The following is a 25,949-nucleotide window of genomic DNA, read 5'->3' as shown; positions in this document are numbered from 1 at the left end:
ATCCATTTAAGTCACTGACACTTGAATATGCAGATGAGCCCATGGATAGCCCCCCCCACCCCCACCCCCGCTTCCTCCCCCTTCCCCCCAACCTGCATGACAAATCCTGCAGTCCGTTCTTTATGGCGGTAGGTCACATCCTAACCACCAATAAATATTGTGAAGTACTTTGGCTGCAGCCGTGCTAACCCAGGGCATCTGTCATCCCGGTTGCTGCTATTAGAAATTATTGGACTGAACCACCGGTGGACAAAGCAGAGGGGGGTGAGCATAACGGTTCTGACGCTCTCTGCCCTTTTGTGTGTTTTGCACTAAAAAAACCCCAGTCATGCTGCATATCAATTATAAATCAGTGTGGGCAAATACAGGCACCTTCTTTTGGCTGAGTCTCTGAGCAGGACACAGGGGATCTGCCAGCCTGGGCACCGCTCACTCCCCAAGTCAGCAGATCCATCTTTCTGATGCCGTACTGTAAATTTATTTCACCTCGGAGAGTAAACAGATATATTGGAGCCCCAAGGGTTCATGGGTAGCGTATTTACAAAGGAGCCTGTCTGCCAGCCCGTGCCACCGCTGCTAATGAGAGCGGTCATTAAGTAAATGAGACGGCGCCTTGAGCTGGCTTAGGAGTTCGCACACCAAGGGGAGAAGATATTTAATTGAAACCCGCACACAGGCTTCCCCACATGTGACCGCTGTGAGGAGGCAGCTGCCTTCCCCCTCCTCCGCGGTCCACCCTGCACCCCCCATGTAAATTTCATGATTGCTTTCCGTGATGTCATTTGGAAAGAGGACAGACAATAGCAGTGGGGAAAGGTAAGTCAGTGTTATGTTCTTTCGCTGACAAAGGCAGCTGTCCAGTGTTTGGCTTTTGCCCTTGGACGGAGACAGGGAGAGGGCATGCGAGCAGTTCATTTCTAGGATGAAGGCTTTCTTTGCAGGAAAAGCAGGTCTGGGGATGGCTTTTTAAAGCTGCTCTGTTGGACCGAGGCTTTCTTCTCCTCCTGGCTCTGCCTGTGGCTGTTTCCTCCTCCTTCTCTGTCCCCCCCTGGCTTGCTCACCCCCTTGGCCTGAGAGTCTAGTGGACGTGGTGTGCGTCTGACAGAAAAGGCATCTTGTATCAAGACGAGAAACTTTGCGTGCATTTCTGGAAGCAACACAGACATATCAGCAGCTGTAGGACCCAGCGGCTACATGCTTGGGGGTTCGCCGGCACTGTAAGCAGAAGACCTCTGGAGCGGGGATCTCGGAGCCGGCACCTCGTGTGCGGCCCCCCGCCCGAGACACGGAGTGGAGATGGTCATGTGAGCATTTTGTCTTTGCATGTCACATATTTCTAACCTTAAGGGACGACACCAAGGGTGCATGTGTCTGTGGGATAGGTGTGCAGAACTAAATCGCGTTCCTCTCAGTTCCTTTCTTGCTACGTGGTGGGGTCACGAGACAGAGTGGTTGTGTATGAGTGTAACTGGACTTGCGTGTTTAACCCTAAAAATCAGGGTTGGCCAAGCCGTTGGTGTGAGCTTTCAGCCCCGTCATGTTCTTGCCTGTAGGGTAACGTGTTTTAGGCTGTGGACTTTGTTCTGTCCACTGGATTCACTTCTTTGTGAATCAGGAAAATAAAGGAGCCCACAGGGATTCTTGTGTGTGGAGTGCTGGGTTCTCACCACGAGGGTCCCACCTGCTCTTTCTGAGTCACTATGGGCTTCCTTGTCTCAGCATCCATGTCGTCGATGGACATTGCTGGCTGTAAAGTTGTGTTTAATTTCTGGAATAAAACATCTGTGAAGTGGGTCTGGTAGCAGGGTGTGGGCTCAGTCTTGGACCATCTCACTGTGTCACTTTTATGGCGATGATGACATCAATTATTATTATTATCCTTTTGGGAGACAGAGGTGAAGAATTTTGCCCCGGTGGTTAAAAAAAAAAATCAGAGAAACCTGAGAATGTCTCTGAAGCTAGTGGCTCAGTGAACAAAAGGCAGGCGGGTGTCGGGCAAGCCCAGAAGAGGTGAGCTTGGTCTCTGCCTCCCGGAAATAATGCTGGCAGAGCCCATGCTCTGTCCCTGGCGGGGGGATGGGGGTGTGCTCGCCACCAGGGCTCCCCTCCCATTGGTCCTTGGCTGTGATTATCACCTCCTTCCATATGGTCTGTTAATTAATGGTAAACAAAAGAGTGGGAGAGCAGGGATTGGAGTTTTGTGGTGCCAGTGGGGAGGGTGTCACCCACGGGCAGGCCCTGCCTGTCTTCCCAGAGTTGTTTACTGTGCAGAGGGGGCCAGGTCAGGGTTTAGAGCACAGTTTGTTTGCAAAGAGGAGGAGGATGTTTCCTGAACTTGCTGCCCTGTGGAGCTGGAGGCCCCCACAAAGTGTCCCCAGCCCCTGGGCTCCTGGCAGCACTGGACCTCACAGGTGTGTCTGCTGACCCAGGGGGCTGAGCAGGGGCCTTGGAGGCCTTTCTGTCCTGGAACCACTGGGGCTCCAGGGGACCCACGTGTGGGCTTGGGAGCTCGTGCAGGGCAGGATGCTGCTTCTGACTAAAGTGTGACTCAGGGGTGTTGAGGGACCCCTGGACATTGCCCACAGGTCTGGAGGCAGCCCCAAATACCGAGAGCCAACATGCCTTCGTGGAAGATTCTGGCAAAGTCAGCAGTCACCCGCGCTTCGAGTGCTCCTGGTGCCTGAGGGAGGGAGATTCCACTCAGAGACGGCCCCACAGTGGGCAGAACCTTTGTGGCTGCAAGGTTGCTCTGCCTCGGGTGTCACGGCAGCTTTCACTGGGAAGCCCTGTCCGTGTCCCGAGAGTCCCGGAGAGGCCTGGAGACAGAGCTGCTTCTGGCCGGAGCTTGGCCCTCTGTGCGGGTGCTGTCCCTGGTGCTGCCCAGAGCCAGGGACGCGTCTCTCTGGGTCCCACTGTCCTCTGGCCTCGGGTCCCTAAATGTGCCCATGAGGGCCTGGGTGACTCTGTGTGAGCATGTGGGGATGACAGGAGTCTGTGCCAACTCTGGTCAGGAATCTGGACTGTGCAAGCAGTCCAGAGCCCTGCTGACCTGCCTCGCAGTAGCGCACACGCCTCAGAGATGGCTGCACAGTTTGGAAAGCTGGTTAGCATGGCCCTGCACTGGGCAGGAGAGCAATACAAGGGGTCTGCAGACTGAGCACGTGCAGCTGCCCTGGTTGCGGTGCGCACGCAGGTGGGGCCAAGCTCCTCCTGGATGGACTCGGTGATGCGAGAGGCTCATCTGCTGTGCTGAAAAGTGAGCGAGGTGGAGCTGCTGCAGCCCCCACCTGGGTGGGAAGGGTGAGACCAGGAGGGGCTGCAGGAGGCAGGGGACTGGTGGGGGGGGCTGCCGGCAGTCACCTGATCTGCGGGCAGGCAGGGCACTGGGCAGCCAGTCAGACTTGTATGTCACTCGGGCTTGCTGGAGAGAGAAACCTGCGTGTATCCCAGCCCTGGAACACTTGGTCTAGATCCTTTGTTGGCTTTCTCATGTAGGAAGCTGGGCAGGAGAGCCCAGGGCGGTGCCTGCCCGAGGGCCTCCCTCCATGTCCCCCAGGTCCTAGCCCCTCCCCATGCTTTCTTTGTGGTCACTCATGAATAAACCAGAAGTTGAGTGTACAGATGTACTTTTAACGGGAATTTTGTGGTGTGAGTTTACAGGAAAATGGTCTTTGGGAGCCAACCTCGTTAGATTAGTCAGCCTGGAAAGTGCTGTTTCCCAGAGGGGATGAGGGCAGCTGCCCCTGGTCGGCTTCCTGCTCCCTGAAGACCCCACAGCCTGTCCTGTCTCGAGAGCCCTCTCCGGGCAACCCCCTGCCCAGCCCAGAGTGCTTGTGGGGGCTTTGGGGTGGTGTGTGTCCTGGTTCTCAGCATATTTTCTGTCTTACATGGACATTCTCCACATGTTGCTTAAAAAAACTCAAAACGAGAGAGACAGAGAGAGGATTTTCACCTGACTTGAACACTTTTGCGACTGCCGTGGAGGCCGCTTTGGAGAATAGAAACACTCACAGTGGAGATCTTGTGATCAGAGACCAAAGTTGGTGCCCTTGTGCCCTCATGGGCGTCAGGAGCAGGCGGGCTCCACTCATCGCTTCACCCCTTTTCCATTTTTAAATTTGCACTTGAAAAATGTAACGTTATTTTAATCGGAGGGAGTGAGTACTTCAGAGTACATGTTTAACCATCCCTGCCAGGCTGTGAATAGAGCTGCCTCTGTCGGATTAGTGGGGCTGCAGGGGAGAGGTGGTCCAGTGGGGGGGGGGCGTCTGTGGCCTGGTGGCCACCCAGGCCCCTCGCTCAGGGCTCTGCGTCAGCAGCCCCACCTTCAGGCACCTTCTGGCAATTGCAGGCGCTGATTTGCCCAGGGGTGGCTGGTTTGAAGTTGTTGTGAGGTGGGGTGTGCTGTGGGGTTCATCTGGGATTGTGGCTGGAGCGGGTCTGTAAGGAGGGTGCGTGTGGGATGGGCCCTGATGGACTGGAGTTCTGTGTCGCTCTGGGCGCCGGGCCAGGTGCGCATGTGCATGTGGGACCTCGGTGTTAGGAGGAAAAGCGGCGCTGCATCTGGCCAGAGCTGCTGACAGATCAGCCTGCCTACCCCACCCCATCCTCACACCTGGCTTCACCCCTTGCTCACGATGGACATCCGTCTGAGGGCTCCAGCAGAAGCCATCTGGGTCCTTTCCTTTTTTCTTGTTTTGCTGCCTAAAAGCTACGTTAGAGGAACAGCCAGAGTGACCGCTCCGGAGCCCTGCGGCCACAGCTGCTGCAGACTCAGCTCATACACCCTGGGCTGAGCTGCCCCCACTTGGGAGGGATGAGGGTCCCAAGTTCTCTGTGCCAGGCGGGAGCTTGCACACTCTGTTACACCCCTGTCTGCTTACAAGGTCCGAGAGACTCCCGGGGTCCCAGACCTCAAACCCACAGCAGCAAGTGCCTCACCACCACAGGGGGCCCGTGCTGGGCCCACTGCTCCAAGGGCCCCAGGCCTCCCTCCTCCCCGGGCGTCTTGCTGAGTTGAGTTCTTGAAGCCTTTGTTTTCACCCTCAGGGTTTGTTGAATTACGGAAGTAAAATGTTTGCAGTCGTCCTCTCTGGGCAACCAGGTGGTTCCAGGTGGAGGTGCTGTTGTCCCCCATGCGGCATTTCAGAGGCTTGGGCTTCGCCTGTGCCAGGTGAGGGGCTTCGGAACGAGGGCCCCCCCAGCCCTCCCTTTCCAGGAGCAGTAATTGTCCAGGCCCCCTGCCCTTGACATGGTGGTTCAAAGTGGACTGTCAGTCACCAGGCTTAGCTGAACGATTAGCTGGTGTGCCAATCACAGGTTTGCACCTGGAAATGTGTGATTTCTCACACGTTCCACCCTCACCAATGCTTTGTATCGGCAAAAACAGGGACTAGAAATTGGGAGGGCTTACTACATTCGACGTTTTTCCCTGACACTGCGCCATCACCTGCAAAGGGGGACGAGAAATGTGGCTCTGGTCGTGAGGGGCAGATGGATACATTCGACGCTGCTGTTTCAAACACTGTGCCTGGGTGCCGCTGGCCCCTTTGGTGCCTGTGAACAGGCCGTGTGGACACACACCGCCACTGCCCAGTTTCCTCAGGCCCACAGCCTCCCAGGTGAGAGGTGCGGCAGGGACACGAAATGCTTCCAAAGGGGCTGCCCTGCATGGCCCCGAGACCTGCTGCCGGCAGCCTGATGACGCAGAGGTTGCCCTTGGGCTGCAGTATGACCCTCTCTGTGCCCTGGCTACCTGCTCACTGCCCGGGAGATGTGCTCCATCTGTGTCCAGCCGGCCTTCCACGTTCTCCATCCCCAATGTGCAGCTCCCTGACCTGCCTCCTGGCCCCTTTCATCTCCTGCAGCTGAACTTTTCTTGTCTTTCAAGGCTCCTCGGAGCACGCCCCACGTGTCACCCTCACTCTCCTGGGCACTTCACTCTCAAACACCTCATCCCTTCAGCTGGTGGGTCACCTGTCAACAGGCGTGGAGTTTTGAGTGCTGGGAGGGGTGGCCAGGGAGGGCTCTCAGTTTGGGTTCTGAGGTAGGAAGAGGGAGGGGTTCGAAAAACAGCTGAACTCTTGGCCGAGTTTTCCATTTTCCATCCACAGCGTCTCCTGCTGACGCTGAGCTCCGCCTTCAGGGAACAGAGATCCATGCACAGTCCACGGGACAGACTCAGACCCAAAGAGCCCTGCTGTCACTTTTTCATGGCCCGAGTCTGTTCACTGGAGTTCGGGTTTCTGTGTGATCTCCTGTCCTCAGCCGAGCCTATGCGAGTTGTGCCATCTCCCGTTCAAGGGTTCTGACACTTCCAAGAAAAGCCCAGAAAACCCTGCCGCTCCAGTGGTCAGCCCCAGTGGTCAGCCCCAGTGGTCAGCCCAAGGGCAGAGGGCAGGGCTGTTACCCGAGTGGCTTCCAGCAGAGCCTGTGGGCCTGGTTGTTGGTTCCAGGGCTCCCCCACCCCCACTCTGCTGTTCGGCTGCCAACCTACATGCAGTTTCTAGCTCAGAACCTGCTGGGGGCGTGGGGCTCCCCACACCTCTGGCACCTGGAGGACCCCAGATGGGCTCTGATGGGAGACTTAAGGTGCAGCCCTTCTTGTGATGTGGGCTGTGTTCCCAGGGGCCTGACGTCGGGACTGTGGGGACCTCCCTTCCCCACCCGTCTTGGTGAGCTCTTTGCTGCCAGTCACTCAGGGGCTAAAAAGGCAGCAGACTGTGGTGTTGCTGGGCAGGACCAGGGCTGACAGGAGCCCCCCCAGGGGCCACTCTGAGCCCCGGAGCCAGGTGACAGGGAAACTCACCAGCGAGCAGCTGCCTGAGTCAGCCCCTGGGGCTCAGCTCGTTCTTCTCCCCTCAAACATAGATGCGTCCATGTCTTGAGTGAGAGTAACTGAGGGTGGGAGAAGCGCAATGGGCTGGTTGTCCACTCCTCCCGGGGCTTTGTGGCCCGGAGCTGCCTGGCCTGGCTGGAGTGTCCTTTCTGAAGTGGACCTGAGCAAGGGCACGGACAGACCCTACAGGCAGCTTTTTAAATTCTGTTTGTGTGCGAGAGCCCATTCTAGTCTGCTCACCTTGAGGGGCCTCAGTCAAGAGTGGTTTTGAGGCAGGAGGAAGTGGCCATTCCTTCTTACTGGGCCTCAGAGTCCTGATAACGGGTTTCTACGACAAGTGGCACCGGAGCAGAAGTCCAGAGAAGGCCCCTCCTGGTCACAGGAGGTGCATGTGTCCTCTGATGACCCCAAAGACCTGCAGAGAGGGCCCTACAGTAGCCCTTGGACGGCTCCCGAGCTGCTGGATGAGGCCTGCCAGCCGTGTCCCACCCACTGCCTTTCTTCTCCTCTGGGCTCTGCTCTGACCAGCGTGTCTGCCACTGGCTCAGCGAGGCATGCGGGTCACCTGGCCATCCACCGCCCTGCTTTCCTGGGGTAGCCCAGGCTCTGGGCCTTGGGGGCAGCAGCCTTGGTCACAGGAGATGAGTGGGAATTGCAGCATCCCTGGGAGCTGTGGGCTGTGCAGGAGACGCCTGGTCTGTGGCCTGACTTGGTCAGTGGCATGGGTCAGGGGAGTGTGAAGGAGCCCCCCACCCTAATGCCTTCTGCACACATGGTAGCTGAGGCCATTTTTTCTTGGGGCACCCCCGGCTTCTCCTAGCCTGGGTGGTTGCCTCTCCCACTTGTCTTCTGAGCTCTGAGTGTGAGCGCGCTGGAGCCTCACCAGCCCAATGCAGTTCCTGATTGGGGTCAAGGTGTTGAACCCCACTGGGGTTGACAGTTCTCTGTGGAACTCTGTGGGCATGTGGGTGGAGTGAGCAGAGCGTGCTGATGGTTTGCACCTGCCTAGGCACTGGAGGCCTTGCCCTGCGCCTCTGAGGTGGAAGCTGCTGCCACTTCTGTGGCCCTCCCGGGACCCGACCCTTGGCTTGGCCTGGGGCTGAGCACCTTCTCCCCCATCAGGCTGGGACCCTCCCTCCCCTGCTGGCAGACTCGGTGACAGGCCGCCTGGAGAGCCGTCCTGTGATTTGGTTTGGAAAGTCATTATTACTGCTGAGCAGTTTAGCTGTGGTTTTTACAGCATTGAGGAAGGTTCAAAGAAATAATAATAATCATATAAGAAAGACTGCACACTAACTGCCTGCAACATGCTATTTGCATTTTTAAGGAAACACTTCTTTGAGACAGCCTGGGTGGAAGGTCACTATTTGCATATAAATGGAAAAGAAAGTTGGAAGTTACATCTGTATTATTTTCTCAGCGGAGAGCTGCTGTTGGAGCCGTAAAGGACAGAGCTTGCATTTGGCTTTTATTGAAGAGAGAAAGTACCAGCCAGGCTGATTTAGGAGCAAAATAATGAGAGAAATGTGCAAAGCTATAGAATTGCCAGTTCCCCCTGCCCCCACCTCTCTCTTTTCTCGTTTTCACCTAAACTCAGCAAAAGCAGGTCTGTCTTTGCTCCACTCAGCAAGTCTTCGTTTTACTCCTCACTGAATTCCAGATCTAAAAAAACAAAAAGGAAAGAAAAAGAGCAAAACGTGCCTTCCTTTGCCCCTCGGCCCGGTTTGCGTTTCTTTCCAAAAGCTGGTCCATGGGTGAGATGCCAGTGCTGCCGAGACCCCTGAAACCCAGGAAGGCAAATCCCCGCAGCCGCTGTATATTCCAGGGCAGTGGACAAGGGCATGGAGGCCGGGCTGGAGGGCACCAGGTCCGGGAGCTCCTGGCCTGGAGGAGAATCTGGGGATGCATGTGGGGTCTTGAGTGTGCCCCACCTCCCCTGCAGCCCCTGCCTGGGACCTGCCATGTCCAGGGCACAGGTGCCACTTCCTTTTGGACTGTGGCCATCAGACTCTCCTGAGGGCAGCACCACGCAGGATGTCCCCCCCCCAGGTGGAGCCACGTCCCGGGGGGAAGCCAAGGATAGCTGGCTAGTGCTGGCTATGGCAGACCCTGGGCTTCCAGGAACAGTCATGGGACTGTGGAAGGTAAGGAGCTGCAGCCAGAGGGGCCTGCGACCTCCACTGACCACTCTTGCCGAAATCACACCGCCATGTCCCATTATATTTAAAAATATCTTTTGAAACAATCTCAAGCTTACAAAAATGTTTCAAATACAGGACAAAACTGCTTTTCCCTGAGCCACTTGTGGGTCCATTTGCCAAGGCTGTGCCCGAAACCCAGAACGCTTGTTTGGGTATTTGCTCCAGAACCACCTTCACCAGCTCTGCCGTCTGGTCCTCGGTGGCATTCGGTTTCGTCAAGTCGTGGCCTTCCGTTTTTGTAGAACCTCAGTTTGGATTCCTCAGCTGTCCCTGCGACTGGACCCAGGTGTGAGGTCACTGGGTTGGATGGTGGCAGCCCGCAGCTCTGGCTGCAATGATACTCCCTTCGCCAGCAGTAAACACGCGGGGGCGACGCGGTGAAACCACCTTGTTTTTCATCAAACTGCCGGTTCATTCCTTGTTGCTGATATCTGTGAGGACATGATTTACTTATCCAGGGGGTTATAGTCATGATTTGGATGTCAGATTGTCCCTGCTGACCTGCGAAAGCCGCCAAAGCTGGCTCCACGCCCTTCTGATGCATCTCGCACCTCAAATGCTCCCTTGCTCTCCCCACAGCCACCCACTTGGGCTGCTCCTCTGTGGGGGCCTGGTACTGGGTGTGCCCCCGCCTCTCAGGGAACGTGCTCACATACGTGCATACGTACACCAACGTCTGTATTTATTTCTCAATTTCTCAGTACATTGAAACCTCAAGTTCACACTGAAACCTCTGATTCTAAAGCCCCCATCAGGCATATTCTAGATCTCTCCCTTTCTGTATGTATGACTTCTTCCCCCAACAGTGAGAAACCTGGTATATTTACTTATTGGCTCCCCCTCCTTTCCTCCACCCAGGTGCTCACAGCCCTGGCGGACCCTCCTCCCCTTGCTGGGCCCACACCTACTCTTCATGGGCTGCCCTCACTCCACTCCAGGCCAGGCGTTCGTGGGGACACCTTCTCCCTCTGCTTGGGGTCTGGCACTAGGGTGACCCACAGGCTGTGGGGTTCACAGGATGTGGGACAGGACAGACCCAGCTGGGCACGCCCTGGGCACTGGGTTCTGGGCTCTCGATCCATCACAGCAAACTGCCTCCTTCCTGGCACTGAGTCTCATCCTTGCTCATTGATTCCCACTGCTGGCCGGGTACCGTGTGTCCCCGAAAATAAGACCTAGCTGGACAATCAGCTCTAATGAATCTGTTGGAGCAAAAATTAATATAAGGCCTGGTATTATAGTATATTATATTATATTATTACTAAAGACCCGATCTTCTAGTAAAATAAGACCAGGTCTTATATAAATTTTTGTTCCAAGAGACGCATTAGAGCTGATTGTCCAGCTAGGTCTTATTTTTGGGGAAACAGGGTGTCTGGACCCGGATTCTTTGGTACCATTTTGTGTTCCTTGTTGATAATTATCCCCGCCCCTCCTGACTTACTTTGTGCCCTGTGGGTGGGTTTGAATAGTCTCTCTGGAGGGCTTTTATTCTGTTTCCCTTGATTGACATTTTGTCCCATGTTGATTTTCAGGCGTGTGGCTTTGGAAGTCTTGCTTCGCTGTTGAGAAACCTGATACCATTACAATAACACCTTTCCTTTGTAACCTTTACCTGTGTAAACTTTTAGGACTCTCTCGCATTCTTGGTGTCTCAGAACTGTGAAGAGGGTCTTTTTTGCATTCACTGCGCTGGGCACATAATGGACCTTTAAATGTAAAAATACAACTTTCTTTATTTCTGGGAAATCACTTCTCATTGTTTATCCATACTTGTCTTCTTGTTTTCTTGGTTCTCTCTTTCCGGAACTCAGGAGTCAGAGGTTAGCTCCTCCTGAGTTTTTTTTCCTTATTTCCTATGTCTGTGTTTTTCTTGTTCATTTTCTAGTGTATTTCTTGGACTCTATACCCCAACTCTTCTATTACATTTTTAATTTCAGTTTTATATTTTATTTACAAATCGGAGAAGAAAGATGTGAGGGGTTTAAGTCTTCCCTAATAACTCCCACGCCAACCTCCACTGCCCGCCACATCTGCTCTGTCATCTGTCACCAGTTCTGTCCTCAGTCCTGCCCACCACTGTCCAAAAGCAGCCTGCCAGGGCCTCCCGAATCGTCCCCAGACAAGACCTCACTGACCAGGCCCTGGCCTCGGGGCTCACACAGCACGGCAGGAGGCCGTTCACTCTTGTTGGGCAGCTCCTGTTGTCAGGAAATGACTGCTGGACGAGGGCACCCTCTAGACAGTTCTCCTGAAGCAACCGAGATGCCCTGAATGCCCCTCCTGGTTCAGGTCCCTCAACACCTGTGCTCCAGTTCCTGGGTGGCTGGCTCTGGAAGGAGCAGCCTCTGGGCTGAGCAGGACACTGCAGAGGCGTCTGACCTGCAGGCCACTTCCCTCTTTCGAGCTGGATGTGGCCCCTGTTCCTCCCGGAACTGAGCGTCCGCAGTGACACTATGTGGGGAGCACGCCGTGACACCCTCACACTTAGGTCCCTTGTGTGTACCACTGACTTAAAAACAGCTTTATTGAAATATAATGTACCCATCAGAAGTACACATTTCAGTGGTCCCACATGTTACAGAGCTGTGCGTCTGTCACCACAATCTAATTTCAAAGCACTTTCATCACCCCTCCCTCAGCCCCACAGCCCCCGGTGCACTTCCTGTCAGCCTGTTTGCTGTTCTAGACGGTCCATGAATATGGGACTGCTTCACCTGCCTTCTTTCACTGAGCATGACGTTTCTAAGGTCCCCTCACATTGAATCGTGTAGCAGCGCTGTAATCCTTTTACTGCCAAGAACAGGTCAGTTGTATTTTGTACCAAACTTTCAGCCCCTGCTGGACATTTAGGTTGTGCCGTTTTGGCCGTTAGGAATAAAGCTGCGATAAACAGTGTCTTGGGTGCAGTTGTTGGGTCGTGTGGTCAGTCTGTTTCCTATCTGAGGCAACGCCAGACTGTTTTCCAGGGTAGGTACCATTTTGCTTTCCCATCAGCTGTGTGCGAGGGTTCCAGTGTCTCCACGTTCTCTGCAACACTTGTTATTGTTTGTTTCTTTCAAAGAATTAGAGCCACTTCAGCACCTGTGTGTTGTGCTTTTGATTCGCATTTCCCTGGTGACGAGATGTGCAGCATCTTTCATTGTGCCATGAATATGTGGTCTTTGCAGAAACATCTATTCAGACCCCTTTGCCCATGTTAAGAATGGGTTGTCTTGTTATGGGGCCCTAAGAGTGCTCTGTGAGTTTCAACACCAGCCCCTTATCAGATACATGACTTGCAAATATTTTCAATATGGGTTGTGTTTTCACCTTATTGATGGTATTTGATGTATATAATTTTAAATTTTGATACTGTTCAATTTATCCAGTTTTTCTTTTATTGCTTGTGCTTTTGGTGACATATCTGAGAAACTATCACCTAACTAGGTGTCAGGAAGATTTACTCCTATGTTTTCTAAGAGTCTTAACTCTCATATTTATTATTATTATGTTTTTAATTTTTTTTTTTAGTTTTTTTAATGAAGTCTACTTTTATTTTTCTTTTGTTGTTTATGCTTTTGTGTCATATATATATTTTTTTCTTGGGGACTATTGGGGAACAGTGAGCTTTTTCAGGACCCATCAGTCGCTGTCCTTCAGTCTAGCTGTGGAGGGCGCAGCCCAGCTCCAAGTCCAGTCACCGTTTTCAATCTTTAGTTGCAGAAGGCGCAGCCCATCATCCCATGCGGGAATTGAACCGGCAACCTTGTTGCTGAGCTGTGCTCTCACCAGCTGGTCCATCCGGCTGCCCCCTAGCTCTCACATTTAGATGTGAGATCCATTGTGTTAATTTTTGTGTGTGGTGTGAGAGGGGTCCAACTTCGTTGTTTTGACTACTCTATGTTCCTTGAAATGTCATTATAGAATCGGTTTGTCATCTTTTGCAAACAAGACAAAACAGCTGGAGAGGCAGAAGTGGTCAGATTCCAGTGAGACTCACAGTGGCATGACCTGAGACGATCCTGTGTCTGGGCTCCAGGTGGCTGAGACAGGGGAGGAAAGCTCGAGTCCTGTGAGAAGCCAACCTGCTGAGCAGGGACGTGAATCAGAAGAGGTGTCTGTGGGGTGGTGGGTGGCACAGAAGGAGCCTGGGCTCTGGGGAAGCAGGGAGCGAGTGTGCAGTGGGGAAGTGACCCGTCAGGAATGCCTGTTTTGGTGAAGGCCATTGGGAGTGGGGAGTGAGAGTAGAGGCAGCAAGCTTGGGTCCCTTAAGAAATATGGTTATGATGGCGGTGAGCTGAGAAGTTGTGGGGCTGGGTGGGCTCCACACAGATGGTATTTTAAACGTGGATGTCTGCAGCTTGTCGGAGAGCCAAAAAGCCCCAGGAAAAGTCCAGTTGAGAGGAACGTGGGGAATGGTAGATGCCCCTGGGACCCTTTAGTCAGAAGTAGGAAGGAGGGGGTGTCAAGCCTGAATAGGAGAGGTCGGCTCAGCCAGGATGCAAAGCCCCCCCCCCCCCCCGTGGGGACAGAGGGGCAACAGGGAGGGCTGGGCTGAAGGGGCTCTGGGTCTCAGCCTTGCTGGGTTGGTCTTGGGTCTGCAGTGCCTCCCAGGGGGAAGGCAGGCTTGTTAAGAGGGTCATAGCCTGGGCCTTCAGGAGACGTCCCTCCCCTGGACCTGCATTGCTTTTCAGAACTTGTCTGCAAGCCAGAGTCTTGTAAAAGTGAGTTTTGGGCCTCTGAGGGGACAGATGGGTCAGGGCCTGCACCCCCGTCTACACCACCTGCTCCTAAGCGGTTTTTTGCTGTTTGAGTCCATGAGCAGGGATTCAGATGAACTCGTGAGAGACCTAAGAGCCCAAAGCAAGGACTCGTCTCCAGGAAAATGTCCCCCTCACTTCAGAGTGCTGTTATAAAAACGGCAGTGACGTCCTCGCACACCTACTGTGCTCCGGAAGCTGAGCGGACAATGTCCCCACCTTCTCTAAGTCTTCCCTTCCACTTCCTGCTGAAGAAGGTGGCAGGTGGGTCGGGGTGAGAGCTCTGCCCCCCCCCACACCCCCCAGGCAGCATCCAGTGGCAGCGTGACTCCTGGATGGGGCATCTTGATGGGACCCCCAGCCTGGGGAATCGGCACTTGTTTTGGTGTGTTGGGGCTTCCTGTGCTCCCTCTGTGCAAGCCGGGTGTGGCCTGTTCCCCAGCCAGGGGGTGAAGCACTCGTGGTGACGTGGTGACGACAGTTTGCTGCCAGAAAGGTCCCAGGAAAACAGAGGACTCACCTCCAGGTGGAGCCGGGCCCGTCAATGAGGGTCTGGTGTCACTTGATGGCGTTCAGCACCCAGGGGCGTGAGGTCGGTCACCGAGTATGCGGGGGAGGCAGGAGGGGTCTTTGAGGTGATGATGCTCTTAGGGCCCAGCAGCGGTGGGGAGCCCAGGGCGTGGGGGGATCCACAGGGGCGAGAGCCCTGTGAGCGCATTGTCATCCATGACACAGAACCAGAGGCCCCTCCGCTGGGCTTCCCTGGGAAACAGGAGAGACTGCGAAGAGAAAAGGCTAAGGGGTCGCAGAGGTGGGGGGGCTTCAGGGCACCCTGCTGGGGGGCGGGGGAGACAGTCTTGCTGGTGGCACAGATCCCAGGATGTTAGGTACGTTCCTCCAGCTGTCACTGACACATGCCATCGTTATGTCACGTGGTTACGTATGTCACTGTGACAAGAAAGCCACTTGAGCCTTGCAAACCAGCCCAGTGCACAGGTTTCTGTGGTGTCTTCTCTCCACAGAGGTGCCTGTGAGAAGTTAACCCCATGTGCTTTGCAGCTGGGGGTCTTCCAGCCTCTGCTGTCACCACTGTCACCATCCAGCAACACAGCTCTCACCTGTGCCTTCCAGTGACTAGTCCCCTGAGTCACCTTCCTCCATCCCTCCTTGCAGCCTCGACCTTGTGAGCTGTGACTCCCGCAGTTCTACCCCCACATAGGTTTGGAAATTTGAATACCTATGGGTGGGTCTGGCCCCATTGAGAGCTGATGACCTGTGGGGACGGAAGCCAGAAGAGTCCAACAGCTCACAGCTCCCTAGTGCAGGCCGGTCCTCACAGGGGTCCCCAGCACAGTGCGGGAGGCGCTCGGTAGGTACCAAACTGCTTCTTTGAAGACCTTGCATTTGGCGTCTCCTTGACAACCAGTCTGCTTCTCGGTGGTTGTGCCCTGGAGGTCACAGAAGGTCTTTAAGGGCTTGGAGGCAATTCCAGACAGAGGAGCTGTGGCTGTGGAGCCCCAGGGCTGCCTGGGGCAGGAGTGGTGGAATTCTAGAAACACAACCTTTGGGAATGCACGTCCAAAACGAGGGGAAGGAAGATAAGGAGCATAAAACTGTGCCTGACCTGGCCCTCAGCACAGTGCAAATCACTTCCAAGGAAAAGCAGAGAGCTGAGTGCGGGAATTTTCATTTCCTGTTTTTATTGTTGGTTACTTAATGACCTTCCTGCTGCTGCGGTGGTAGAAAGCTGGTTGTCATGGAAACGGGGAGTGCCGAGCAGGGAATAGGTACACAATGAATTTCTTTGTCATGTCCAGCTGATGCCTTCAGCCTCTGTGTAGACATGTGAATTCATAAGAGGAACTGAATATTAACCGGAGGCCTCGCCCTGCAGAGAGGCAGAGACCCAGAGAGGAAAGGTGCTGGGAGCCAGGGCAAAGGGCAGCAGAGTGCCGGACCTAACCGGCCTGTGCCAACTCTCCGAGGTGCTGCCGGAGGCATAGCTGCCAGAGCCCCTCTGCAGGGTGCTCTTCCTCAAAGGGCTCCAGTCTCTCGTCCCTGAACTGCCAGGGGCCAGACCTGGTGTGCCTTTCTGTGGATTCCAGAAAAGGGGGGATTGCACACTGCCATGTAAAGGAGTGACCCACGGCTCTCAGCCTCTGCCCTCCGGCTGTGTAGCTGGCACTCATTACGTTTCTTTTCCGACCCTCAGAAAATGAGTTCCGGGGTGAGCTGCTGAGTCAGAGGTGGACATACGGAGACAAGGCCAGCAGCTGCAGGACCTCGAGCCTCTTGGACGGACGCGGCAAGGTGAGGAGCTCGGAGCGCAGCCACGCCCTGGGCCCAGGTCTGGGCAAAGGTCCTTGTCACTGCAGGCATGCAGCACAGAGATGCCTTTTGGTCCAGGCAGCGTCAGTCTAGATTAGGCAAAGCACAGGAGGGCTAGGAACATCAGTGATCTGGTCATTTTAAAATGAAAGGGAGGAGAGCGAGTGAATGGAGTAAATCTACAGTGTGACAGTGGAGTCTCACTTCTGTCAGGTCCCTGCTCTGAGGTCAGGTCACACCAGTGCCTCAGTCACTGTTGTCATTCTCCCCGCTGTGACCTGGGCAGGCTGCCAATCCCTAGGGACTCGTGAGTTCTGATGACCTTGTTTATTTCGATCTCCCCAAGTGGAGGCAGATGGTGCATGCCTGTCACTCACTGACGGTGGTGAGTCGGGGCCCCTCCCAGCGCTGCTCCCAAACCCAGGAAATCACACGCGCTCACAACCACGCCAAACACTCTGGGTGAAGCCAGGTCCCCAGAGTCACGTGATTCTCAGAGATGGAAGTGGAGGTGACAACACGTTGGTGGGCATCCGTTCTCAGATCTCAGAATCTGGACTTCCATTTTCCTGACATGCAGACACTCACCGTGAAGGATTCAAACCGTGACCCAGGGCATGGCCAAGATGTGACCGCCCAGGGTGCAGATGGGAAGGGCTATAGAGTTTAGGCAGCAGCCTCATTTGAGGGTGCTTGTATCTTACTCTGGAAGCCCTGCGTTTTTCTCTCTAATGTGGGGACTGTTATGTGCATTTTGGTGGGTCTGGGGAATCAGATTGCCAAGCAGCACCACCCATCCCCTTACTCCTGTGGGATTGTCAGTGTTCTGCCGCCATTCTGGGGCCTGAGGCACAGGAAAGGCCAGTGATACGAATCACATCTTTATTTAAATTTTTGGCATTTTGTTCATCATGGATTTTTTTTGCATTAATTTTGATGTTTTAAGGTATTGCATTAAACTCTTGTTTAATCTCGGTCACTGAGTTCTTGTTTCCCCCTTAAATTTGCACCTGGGTGAGTGACTCACTTGCCTTAGCCCAGCCCAGCCCTGAGCATCTAAACAGAGATCCTGAAACCGAAAAGTTTTGGTTAGACCCCAGTGGTGTTGTGGGTCCAGTTCCAGGGCAGCACAATAAGGCAAGTCTCACAATAAAGTGAGTCACATGAAATCTTTTCACAGTCAGGATGCACATGACATTTATCCACTGAGTTTGCTGTCTTATGTGGGCGAAGTCCACGACGCCCAAAACAGTTATAGCACTGACATCAAAGGTCACTGACGCACATCACCATGACAACTATAATAACAGTGAACGAGTTTGAAATATTGCGGGCATTACACAGAGACACAAAGTGACCAAGTGCTGTAGGAAAAACGGCGCCAGAGGACTCACTGACGCAAGTGCCACAGACCTTCCAGCTGTGAAAAGCGCAGTGTCTGCGAGGCGCAATAAAAGGCATGCCGTACCCGATCCATGCGGGCCTCTGGGTGTTGCGTGTGTGCCATTGTTAGAGCTGGGTGCGGGTGGGCAGGAGTGGCTGTCTCCTGTGGCTCCAGCGCGATGAGCTCCAAGGGTGTAGGGCCTGCCACGAACATGTCGGTGGCCACGCTCAGGTTTCCTGGCAGTGTCGCCCTCACAGGAGCCCCACTGGGGAGTCACGCTCCTTTAGTCTGGGCAGACAGGGGCTGAGGTGCTGTTCTGAGCAGAGAAGCTGAGATGAAGAGTGGGTCAGACTAGGAGGGAACGTGTGCCTGTTGAAAGTGTTGCTTCCCAGGACTGCAGGGCTGGGGCAGCTGGTGGCTTCTGACTGAGGATTCCGAGAAGGCCGCAGCCCAGAAGTGCTGGCATGGACAGCGGGTCTCTCACAACAGCGGCAGAATGGCTTGCACGGCCTTGGACAGAGTTCTGTGGGAGGTGTCTGTCCACAGGGTCAGCCTTGCATTCAGCACCAGGCATGTGGACAGCTCAGAGGTGGTTCAGCAAGGGCCCTTAGAAGAGATTAGCAGGGAGCGCTGGGTGTGTGTGTGTGGACATGTGTGTGTCAGTGTGTGTGCGTATTTGTGTGTGTGTGTGTGTGTGTGTTTGGGGGTTGTGCTGGGTGTGTGTGTGTGGTGTTTACACTTAGGAGAACAGGACTATGCATTGATGGTAGGTCCTTAAATCTCTTCTTGACCTTGAACAATGAAACACGTGGGCCCAAGTCACAAAATATTCAATGGATGACCAGAGAGATGCAATTGAAGGAAAGGCTGACTGCAGGCTGCTCGGCCAGACCTTCTTCCTGCTGCCTTGACCAGATGGTCCTGATGAGGGAAGGAGGCAGTACCGGGCATGACCTTCCTGGTCTATCTCACCTGATGTGGCCAGGTTCCTACCTCTGGGTAGGTAGAAATTCTGTTTATGTTGGAGTTTCAAGATGGCCCCACACATGGCTGCTGTATCAGGGTGTCATTATGTAGCTCTAATGTTTAATTTGGGGGTTGCATGAGCCATGCAACCCATGCAAGCATGATCTCGTGCTTGCAGATGTTAGGAGAACCCTTCCCAAGACACGAGTTAAATAATGCTCCGTGGGTGTCCTTTCTACAACCCAAGGAGGAGGCTGGCATATTCAGCTGCCGGTAGGTTGAACAATGGGTGGGATGTCAGGAGAATTTCAGACACACAGTGGGACGCCCCCAAAGTGGGGACAGAACTGTCATTGCAGGAACCATGCTGTGATGGTTGTCATGGGTGCAGGGGGTGGAGGGGGGGGTGGTATAGCCCCAGACACCAGGGAATGGGAAGTAGGGTGTTTGCTCTACATCCCTAAAGCAGAGGCTGCCAGTGGGGCTGACCCATTTCCGGTGTGCAGGGACAAGCTCAGAGGAAGGGAAGCAGGAAGCTCTGCAGGCTGCAGCTGGGCCTGGGGTGGGGGCTCTGAAGGTTTCCATGGCAACATTTGGTGGGCGAGGAAGCAAGGAACATAGTGAGTGCTGCCCTCAAGTCCCTCAATGGAGCGTTTGCCAGTGTTGGGGACATGGCTGTACCCCAATACACGCAGTGTGGCCATATCTGCACAAGTGAGAGGACAGAGCCAGCCCAGACTGGCTCCCTCCCCCTCTCCTCCCATCTCCTGGACAAAAGGGAGACTGGGCAGGTGCTGTTGGAGCTAAGAGGACGGGTGGCAGCTAGTTCCCTGCCACCTCTTGTTATGTCCCCATGTCACTCTTTCCTTCTAGGCAGGGCTGCCTGTGGTCTCGTGGGAACCAGCAGATGACCTCCTCCTTCCTCTCTGGGAGGAAAAGCACCTTCACTCTCCCACAGGGACTCTATAATCCATATAATCTTGTGGATTTAAACAATTGTCCTAAGTCCATTCTAATTCTGCAGCATTGCTCGCTGTTGGAACAAATTCTAAATAAATGAAACACTAACATGTCTCCTCCTCCAGCTCAGCGCTCAGGGGCCTGGACCCCAGCCCAGCTGCAGGCTGTCAAGAGACGTCTGTCCGTCCACCCATCCTTACATAGTCTGCACTGAGCAGTGATGAGGCCATAGCAATTCACTTTCTGCAGGAGACACAGTTACCTCGGAACAGGAACAAACGAGCTTGTTTCAGATCAAGGTGGGCCGTGAGTGAAAGGAGCAGGTGCTGGCCACCCAAGGGTGCTCCTTGCTCCCAGCCTGAGGTGGCCCTCTCTAAATATCCTCTGTTTTCACTCACCCGTGGAGCCTCCTCAACCTCCACCCGCCCCAGGCTCCCAAATCTGGGCTGTTCCCTGACATCCCCCTTCCCTGGAGTGAGGGACCCTTGGGCACCAAGGATAGTGCCACTTGAGCAGGGGCCAGGGCTGCTGCACAGACTCTGTTCTTTGTCCAACCCTTAGCCACCTGTGCCGACGAGGGAAGGCCTGGGCAGAACCAAGAAGAAAAGAGAGTGCAGGGAGGGGCACCCCTCCAGTGAACGCCACAAAGCCCCTGAACTTGGGCAGAAGGAGGGCAGCCCTGGCCTCTGGCAGTAAAAGTAAAGGTTGGTGCAAAGCCTGTTGGGCGTGGTTGCACCCTCATGAGAAATGTCTGAGTGGACATTTTCAGACACCGAAGTCCACCCCCCCACACACTTTGTCCCTGGCTGTGTGTTGGGTTCTGAGTGTGTTTCTCACCACCACAGACAAATCTACAGGTTTTGAGGCTGCTGACCACTTTCGTTGGCTGTTTTGGTTCCTGAGTCTGTAAACGTCCCAGCCAGGGATCTCGGGTTTGGCAGTGGTGCTCTGCGGACGGGTCTGAAAAGAGGCTGGTTTTTGTAGCTTGTTGTCGCGGGAACCGCTCATACTTAAAAAGAGCTCGTATGGTTGATCCTGAGTTTACTAAGACACAGAAAGTGGAACAAAGCCTCTGGAGTGAGACCACCCTTATGTGATCTAATAAAGCAAGTGCAATGGAGGGTGGGGACACAACTGTCTCTGGTAGGAGGTGTGTATTTGTGTTTGCGAATTATTCTCCACCCCATCGTTTCTGTACCGAGGACGAGGACGGGACTACTGAATACTGACAGAGTGAAGAGATGCGTGAGGCGCCAGGGAGGGTGTGACACGCCTGTGGCAGGATATGACAGGACTGGCCCAGATGGTGATCTGGAGGGAGCTCCAGGCCCTTAGTGAGAGTGGGGATTGAGGCGGCTGGGCTGTGACAAGGGGGCTGTTTCACCCTCAAGGTGAGAAGACACTCACTTACTTGTGTGCTGTCCAAAAATAGGGATTTCAGTAGCTTGTGCTTGGAGCAAATGAAAGGCTTTTAAAAATTAATCAACGAAAACTTGGGAAGTGCCTCCTAGTCTTGGCACAATGTGGTGGGGGCTGCCAGGCCGCCCTGGACTCCCTCTGGGACATGGAGCAGGGACGTGCAGGGCAGGAGGGCGGCAGAGAACCCCCCTCCGACGTGCTCCGTGTTCTCCGAGGAGAACCGTGTACATTGGCGTGGTGAGTTTTATCCCAGCTCTGCTCAGAGCTTCCGAGGCAGCCTGAGGGCTGGTTTCAAACGGCTCAGAAATCAGTGTCCTGCTGTGATGCTGACGTCCTAAGTTAACAGGCTCTTACAAAGTTACTCGTGATAAAGAGCTAACCTGTTTTTCCTCCGCAGTTTGGTGTTTTCCCTTTTAAAATCAGGGCCACGTGCACTGCAGAGGACGCCTCACTTACTGATCATTTGGTGCAGATAAATTGCCAGAGGGAGGTGCTCAGCAGCACAGCTGCAGCTGTCGGTCTCTTGGGGGAGGGCTCGCTGCTCACAAGCCCCGCCCATTGCAAGCCCTGCCCACCACCTACCCTGTGCCTTCCCATTCTCAACTCTTTGAATCATTAATCTGCGGGGAATCCAAGTTGCCAAGGGATGCCTTAACCTAGCAGAATCCTGGCAGCTTCCTTGGGAAACTGACATAAATAAGTAAATAAATAAAGCTGTAGATTGCATTTCAGCTGGAAGCAGGCGCCCAGCAATCAGCCACAGCACCTGCATGTACGTCCTGCGCCTCCGTGCGCTGTGCATAGGGCGCCGGCAGCCCCAGGATGCAATGAGCCCCTCTGACAGCTGCTCCTCTCTTCACTTTAAATTGAGCCATCAGTCCAGGGGAACCACCGATTCCAACATAGAAATTGTAGCAATTCTCTTCTGTGCTGTTGGAAGGTTGTAGCAAATGCACTGCTCATCTCCCCCGCGGGAGACAGGCTGCATAAATCACCCCAGGCCTTGGTTTTTCTCCCTGAACAGATCACAGAAATCAGCCTATTTTAGCCCTGCCCATGAAGCAGTTTCGCTTTGCAAATTCCGTCTTACTAATTGTGGGAACTCCTTTTGCATTCTTCCTGGGCAGTGCCTTACACACCGGCTGTCCCTCTGGCAGCCTCAGCGATGGCCTGGGATGGAAGGGCCTGCTCCCACCTCCCCCTGGCCACTGGGACAGGTGGTGAGCCCCTGCTCTCCTGGGGCCTCCTGGGGCGTAGGGCCCAGGCAGCAGTTCTGCCAGCACAGGCCTCTCTCCCTGGAGAGTCGGGGCTCCCACCACCTGCATACATAGTCGTCACCTGCCTGCCCAGCTGTGTCATGGGTGACACAGGTCAAGGATTCTGTGTGATGAGCTGTCGCCCATGGGTCATCCCTTATCCCCAGGCTTCACCCTCTTGGGGGCTGTCCCTCAACTCCCTTGAAGGGCAATGTGGCAGTGTCCCCCACAGAAATGGGTGAGGGGCAGGGAGTGTCGGTGGGGAGGGGTGACGGATGGGCCAGTGGGGCAACCAGAGGATGGTGGGGTTAGGGTTAGGGTTAGGGCTGTGCGGGGTGCCTCATCCCCCTCGGGGACTCCACTCACCTGCTCCTGGGAGAAGTGACCGCCCTGGGAGAGTGGCCTGTGGGTCCAGATGACCATTGGGCTGCATTCCCGCCTTTGCTTGGCTCTCACCTGACATGCGTCCTGCCTCTGGAGCCGTGCTGTCCAGCACAGTGGCCACGGCACTGGCATGTGTGGCTGGTCACGCTCTGGTGTCACACTGGTCACATCAAGGCTTCTAGGTTATCACAAAACAAAGTGATTCACAAAAAGTGTTCACAGTTTTTTATATTAATTATAGAAATGATGATGTTTTAGATAGATTGGGATAAGTAAGTTGAGTATTAGAGCCAAGTCTAGCTGTTTCTTTTTACATTTTCAATGTGGCTGCTAGAAAATCTAAAGCGATCCTGTCAGCCCTGTGTCTTTGGGAACACACGCACTAGGCAGCCGTCTCACGTTGGGCATGGCCCTCAGCTCAGACCACCTCTCCTTGGTCTCTCCCTTGAACAGTGCACAATGGAAACCGAAGCCGTCCCATCTGTGGGCAATTCGTGGGGTCCGTTTGGGCTCCAGCCACCTGCTTCTAACAGGGCTACCCTAGCATGTGACTCCCTTTCCGGGGCAGCTGGGCTCTGGGGTGCCCGCATCAGCAGAGTCTGCGGTGACCACCTTCCCGGGGACCTTATGCCCAGGGCCCAGTGGGCAGTGGGTGGAGCAAGGGGGGGGGGCCCAGGGGCGGGCGGTTCTGCCCTGATGCCTGGGTCCCTTGTCTGCTGCTCCGAGTCTCAGGTCTCTCCTGCCCTGTGATCCCGGTCCTCGTCATTCTCTGTCACTAGCAATGCTTGAGCTAGAAAATGGCTGGAGGTCCCAGCAAAGCCCTTCACGTTCCCGTTAACATGGCCATTGTGTTGCTTACAGATGAGCTTGGAGACTGAGGACAAGCGAGCTCGCACGCGATCCAAGGCCCTCCGAGGTGAGTGCGCCCTCCCCTCCCGCCCTGTCAGTCCAGGCGTCTTGGGCGGGTGGCAGGTGCGCGAGCTGCGGGTGTCGCTTCCCCAGCAGTTCTCCTTCAGGGAGCAGAGCCCCTAGCAGTGTGTAGCCCTGGCCTGTTCCTCCTACGCTCGGCACCTGCCCAGCGGCCTTTGGCCCAGATGAACCTGTGTGGGGCAGAGATGAGGAGGCAGACACAGCTGCATGGAAGAAAACTCAGTTAGACACCATCTGCTTGGAAAGGAAAGGCTGCCAACCTTTCGTCACTAGCCTCTTTGCCTCCCAGGGTGTCAGCCTTGGTGCTGGTGGGGACCAGCAGGTTGCATGGGCTGAACTGCAGTGAAGTGGGGAGAGAGGGGCCTGTGCAAGGACCAAGGCCCGTCCCCTGGGCCAGCTTCAGCTCCTGGACACCACAGGGCACACACCGGGGGACTCCTGTGGCCCCATCACTGAGGGGCCAGGCGCTTGACCCGTCTTCTCTCCTCTTCATCCAGCCTTATCTGCTCAAATCCAACTTCTATGTGCAATTAGACAGAGATGGCATCCCAGCCCTGGAGGCCCAGAGAGCCTGGCTTAGGTGGGGCGTCCATCCCTCCCCAGGACCGCCAACCCCCTATGGGGAGGGTCTGGTGTGAGCCCTGGTTGGAGGAGGCTGCTTGCTCCACTAGACCATGGAGGCGTTGCAGGCGCCAGGAGTAGATGGGTTCAGTCCTCGGTGCGGGGGCCTCCACTGTTCACTCCATCCACGTGATCAGAGCGGTGTGGCTTTGCAGAGCTGACTCCCACATGTGTGTCCCTGTCTCTCTTTCTCTCCCTCAGCACCTCCAGAGCCTGTAGGCGCTGACCTCAGGTAAGAAACCCGTTAGCACCTGGCACTGTGTGTGTCTGTCACCCTCGATATCCTAAATGTCCCACACTGGGCACTACGGATTGACCAACTGTGTCCCCTAGGCCCCTGCTTTCTGTAATGAGGCCACCTTTCTCCTTGTCACGTGCCTCTGCCCTCTCCCCCCTGTGCTGTCCCCACCATGCAGCCAGCCTCACGACAGGGACACAGATGTGTGCATACCTGCTCACCCCCAGGACCTGACTGTCACCACAGTCTCCAGCCAGCAACAAGCTGCTGGATTAGTGGGCTGTCACAAATGCTTCTGTGCTGGCCACTCCCAGCCTGACTCTCACTGACACGAACGCAGGCGGGGGCTATGCTGGTGATTCTGCAGTGGCTGAGCCCTGTGACTTTCCAGGTTCCAGGCCACGTGTCACAAGGGCTGAGGTCCTGGGGAGGACCTCCCACAGCAGCGACTTGCTGGGTTGAAGTAGGAGGGGCCAGGCCCTCCACCCAGAGGCAGACTTGTCCTGCCTGCTGGCTTCTATCCTGGGCGCCGCCAAAGCCTTTGCAGGTGTGGGAAGGCCAGAAGGAAAGCCATCCAAGGCCCATGTTGGGCTGTCCATGCAGCACCCCACATGGCTCTGGAGTTCAGACTCTGTGGCCTGGGCTCTTCTTGGGTCTCCAGGGCCAGCCCCTGGTGCCATCATGCTCTGGCAGCTCCGATGAATGGTGTCAGGTAACCAGCAAAGAAAGCTGGCCCCCAGGTGCCCTGTTTTCTGAGGAGGGGTAGTGCTGATGTGTTCTTGCTCAAAGCACGAGAGGAGGAGGGGAGGCGGTGCTTGCCGAGGGTCCCCAGTGTAGCACGTGGGCATCAGGTGCCCACTTAGTTTTCATAACTTCCCTGAGTGACAGGGCCAGACTTGAACTGCAGCTGACACAAGCTATCCAAGACTCCTCCCTGGAAGGAAGAAAGGGTTCTGCCGCCCACCCCCAGTATCAGCTCTGGTACCCCAGCCCCCGGTGCCGAGGCAGCTGACAGGTGGGCTGCGTCAGTGGGGGCTGTGCCCATGCGCAGGGTCAGGTGACAGCCCAGAGCAGCTGTCCACATAGTCCACGGTGCCAGGGCCTTGGCTGCTTCTTAATACTGAGGGGTAAAGACTCTCACTAAGCTGTGAACAAACCTGGGGCCCCAACTGTTGAATTTTTCACCAGATATTCGTCAAATGGATGGCTTTTGCCAATCGGGAAACGAGAGGACCCCAAAGTATCCCAGAGTCCCTCTAACCTGTGAGGTTGGAACTTGGAGATGGAAGGGGAAGGGGTGTGAGTGGGGGGCCGGAGGCTCACACCCTGGGCATGTGGCCTCACAGCTCAGCCTTGATTTTGGCGACCCTTGTGGAAGCACTGCCTGGTGGTATTGTCCCACTGTGAAGTGGGGAAACTGAGGCAGAGAGGGTTAAATTTTATCCAACCAGAAGAGCGAATCACACGCTGAAAGCCCAGGCCTAGGTCACGGGATGGGGGTGGGGTGAGGGGTGAGGGTGGACTGGCAGCCAGACCAGGTCAGCTCCCTGGATAGAGGCGCCTCCGACAGGCTGTCCCCAGGTCGTGTGATTCTCAGAGCGGTGGGAGCGCAGGGCAGAGAGAGGCTTCCAGGAGGGGGTGCTTCTTCCCCTGGGCTATGTGATGTTTTGGGGACATGTCCC

General features: G+C 55.0%; 1 protein-coding gene across 6 annotated transcripts in view; it reads left to right on the top strand.

The window, feature by feature from the left end:
- Positions 1 to 480: 480 nt before the first annotated feature.
- MYT1 (myelin transcription factor 1) overlaps positions 481 to 25,949 on the top strand; it is a 56,805-nt gene continuing 31,336 nt past the window's right edge. For 4 of the 6 annotated variants that reach the window (XM_019753447.3, XM_019753446.3, XM_019753448.3 and 1 more), the window contains exons 1-4: positions 482 to 816; positions 15,994 to 16,091; positions 23,340 to 23,394; positions 24,231 to 24,261. Coding sequence is in view for 5 of the 6 variants with exons in the window: in XM_019753446.3 (XP_019609005.3) it covers positions 23,340 to 23,394; positions 24,231 to 24,261 (86 nt within the window). In the remaining variant the exon portion in view is untranslated. Of the gene's footprint in view, positions 817 to 847; positions 1,305 to 15,993; positions 16,092 to 23,339; positions 23,395 to 24,230; positions 24,262 to 25,949 lie in introns of those variants that run through there. The other 2 variants (XM_088789009.1, XM_019753443.3) reach the window with 2 other exon arrangements.

This window comes from Rhinolophus sinicus, chromosome 13, assembly GCF_057876585.1.
Source record: "Rhinolophus sinicus isolate RSI-liver-muscle chromosome 13, RSI-T2T, whole genome shotgun sequence".
Taxonomy (NCBI): Eukaryota; Metazoa; Chordata; class Mammalia; order Chiroptera; family Rhinolophidae; genus Rhinolophus; species Rhinolophus sinicus.
The sequence above is the reverse complement of the archived record's forward strand: the minus strand, read 5'-3'. Positions and strand labels throughout refer to the sequence as shown.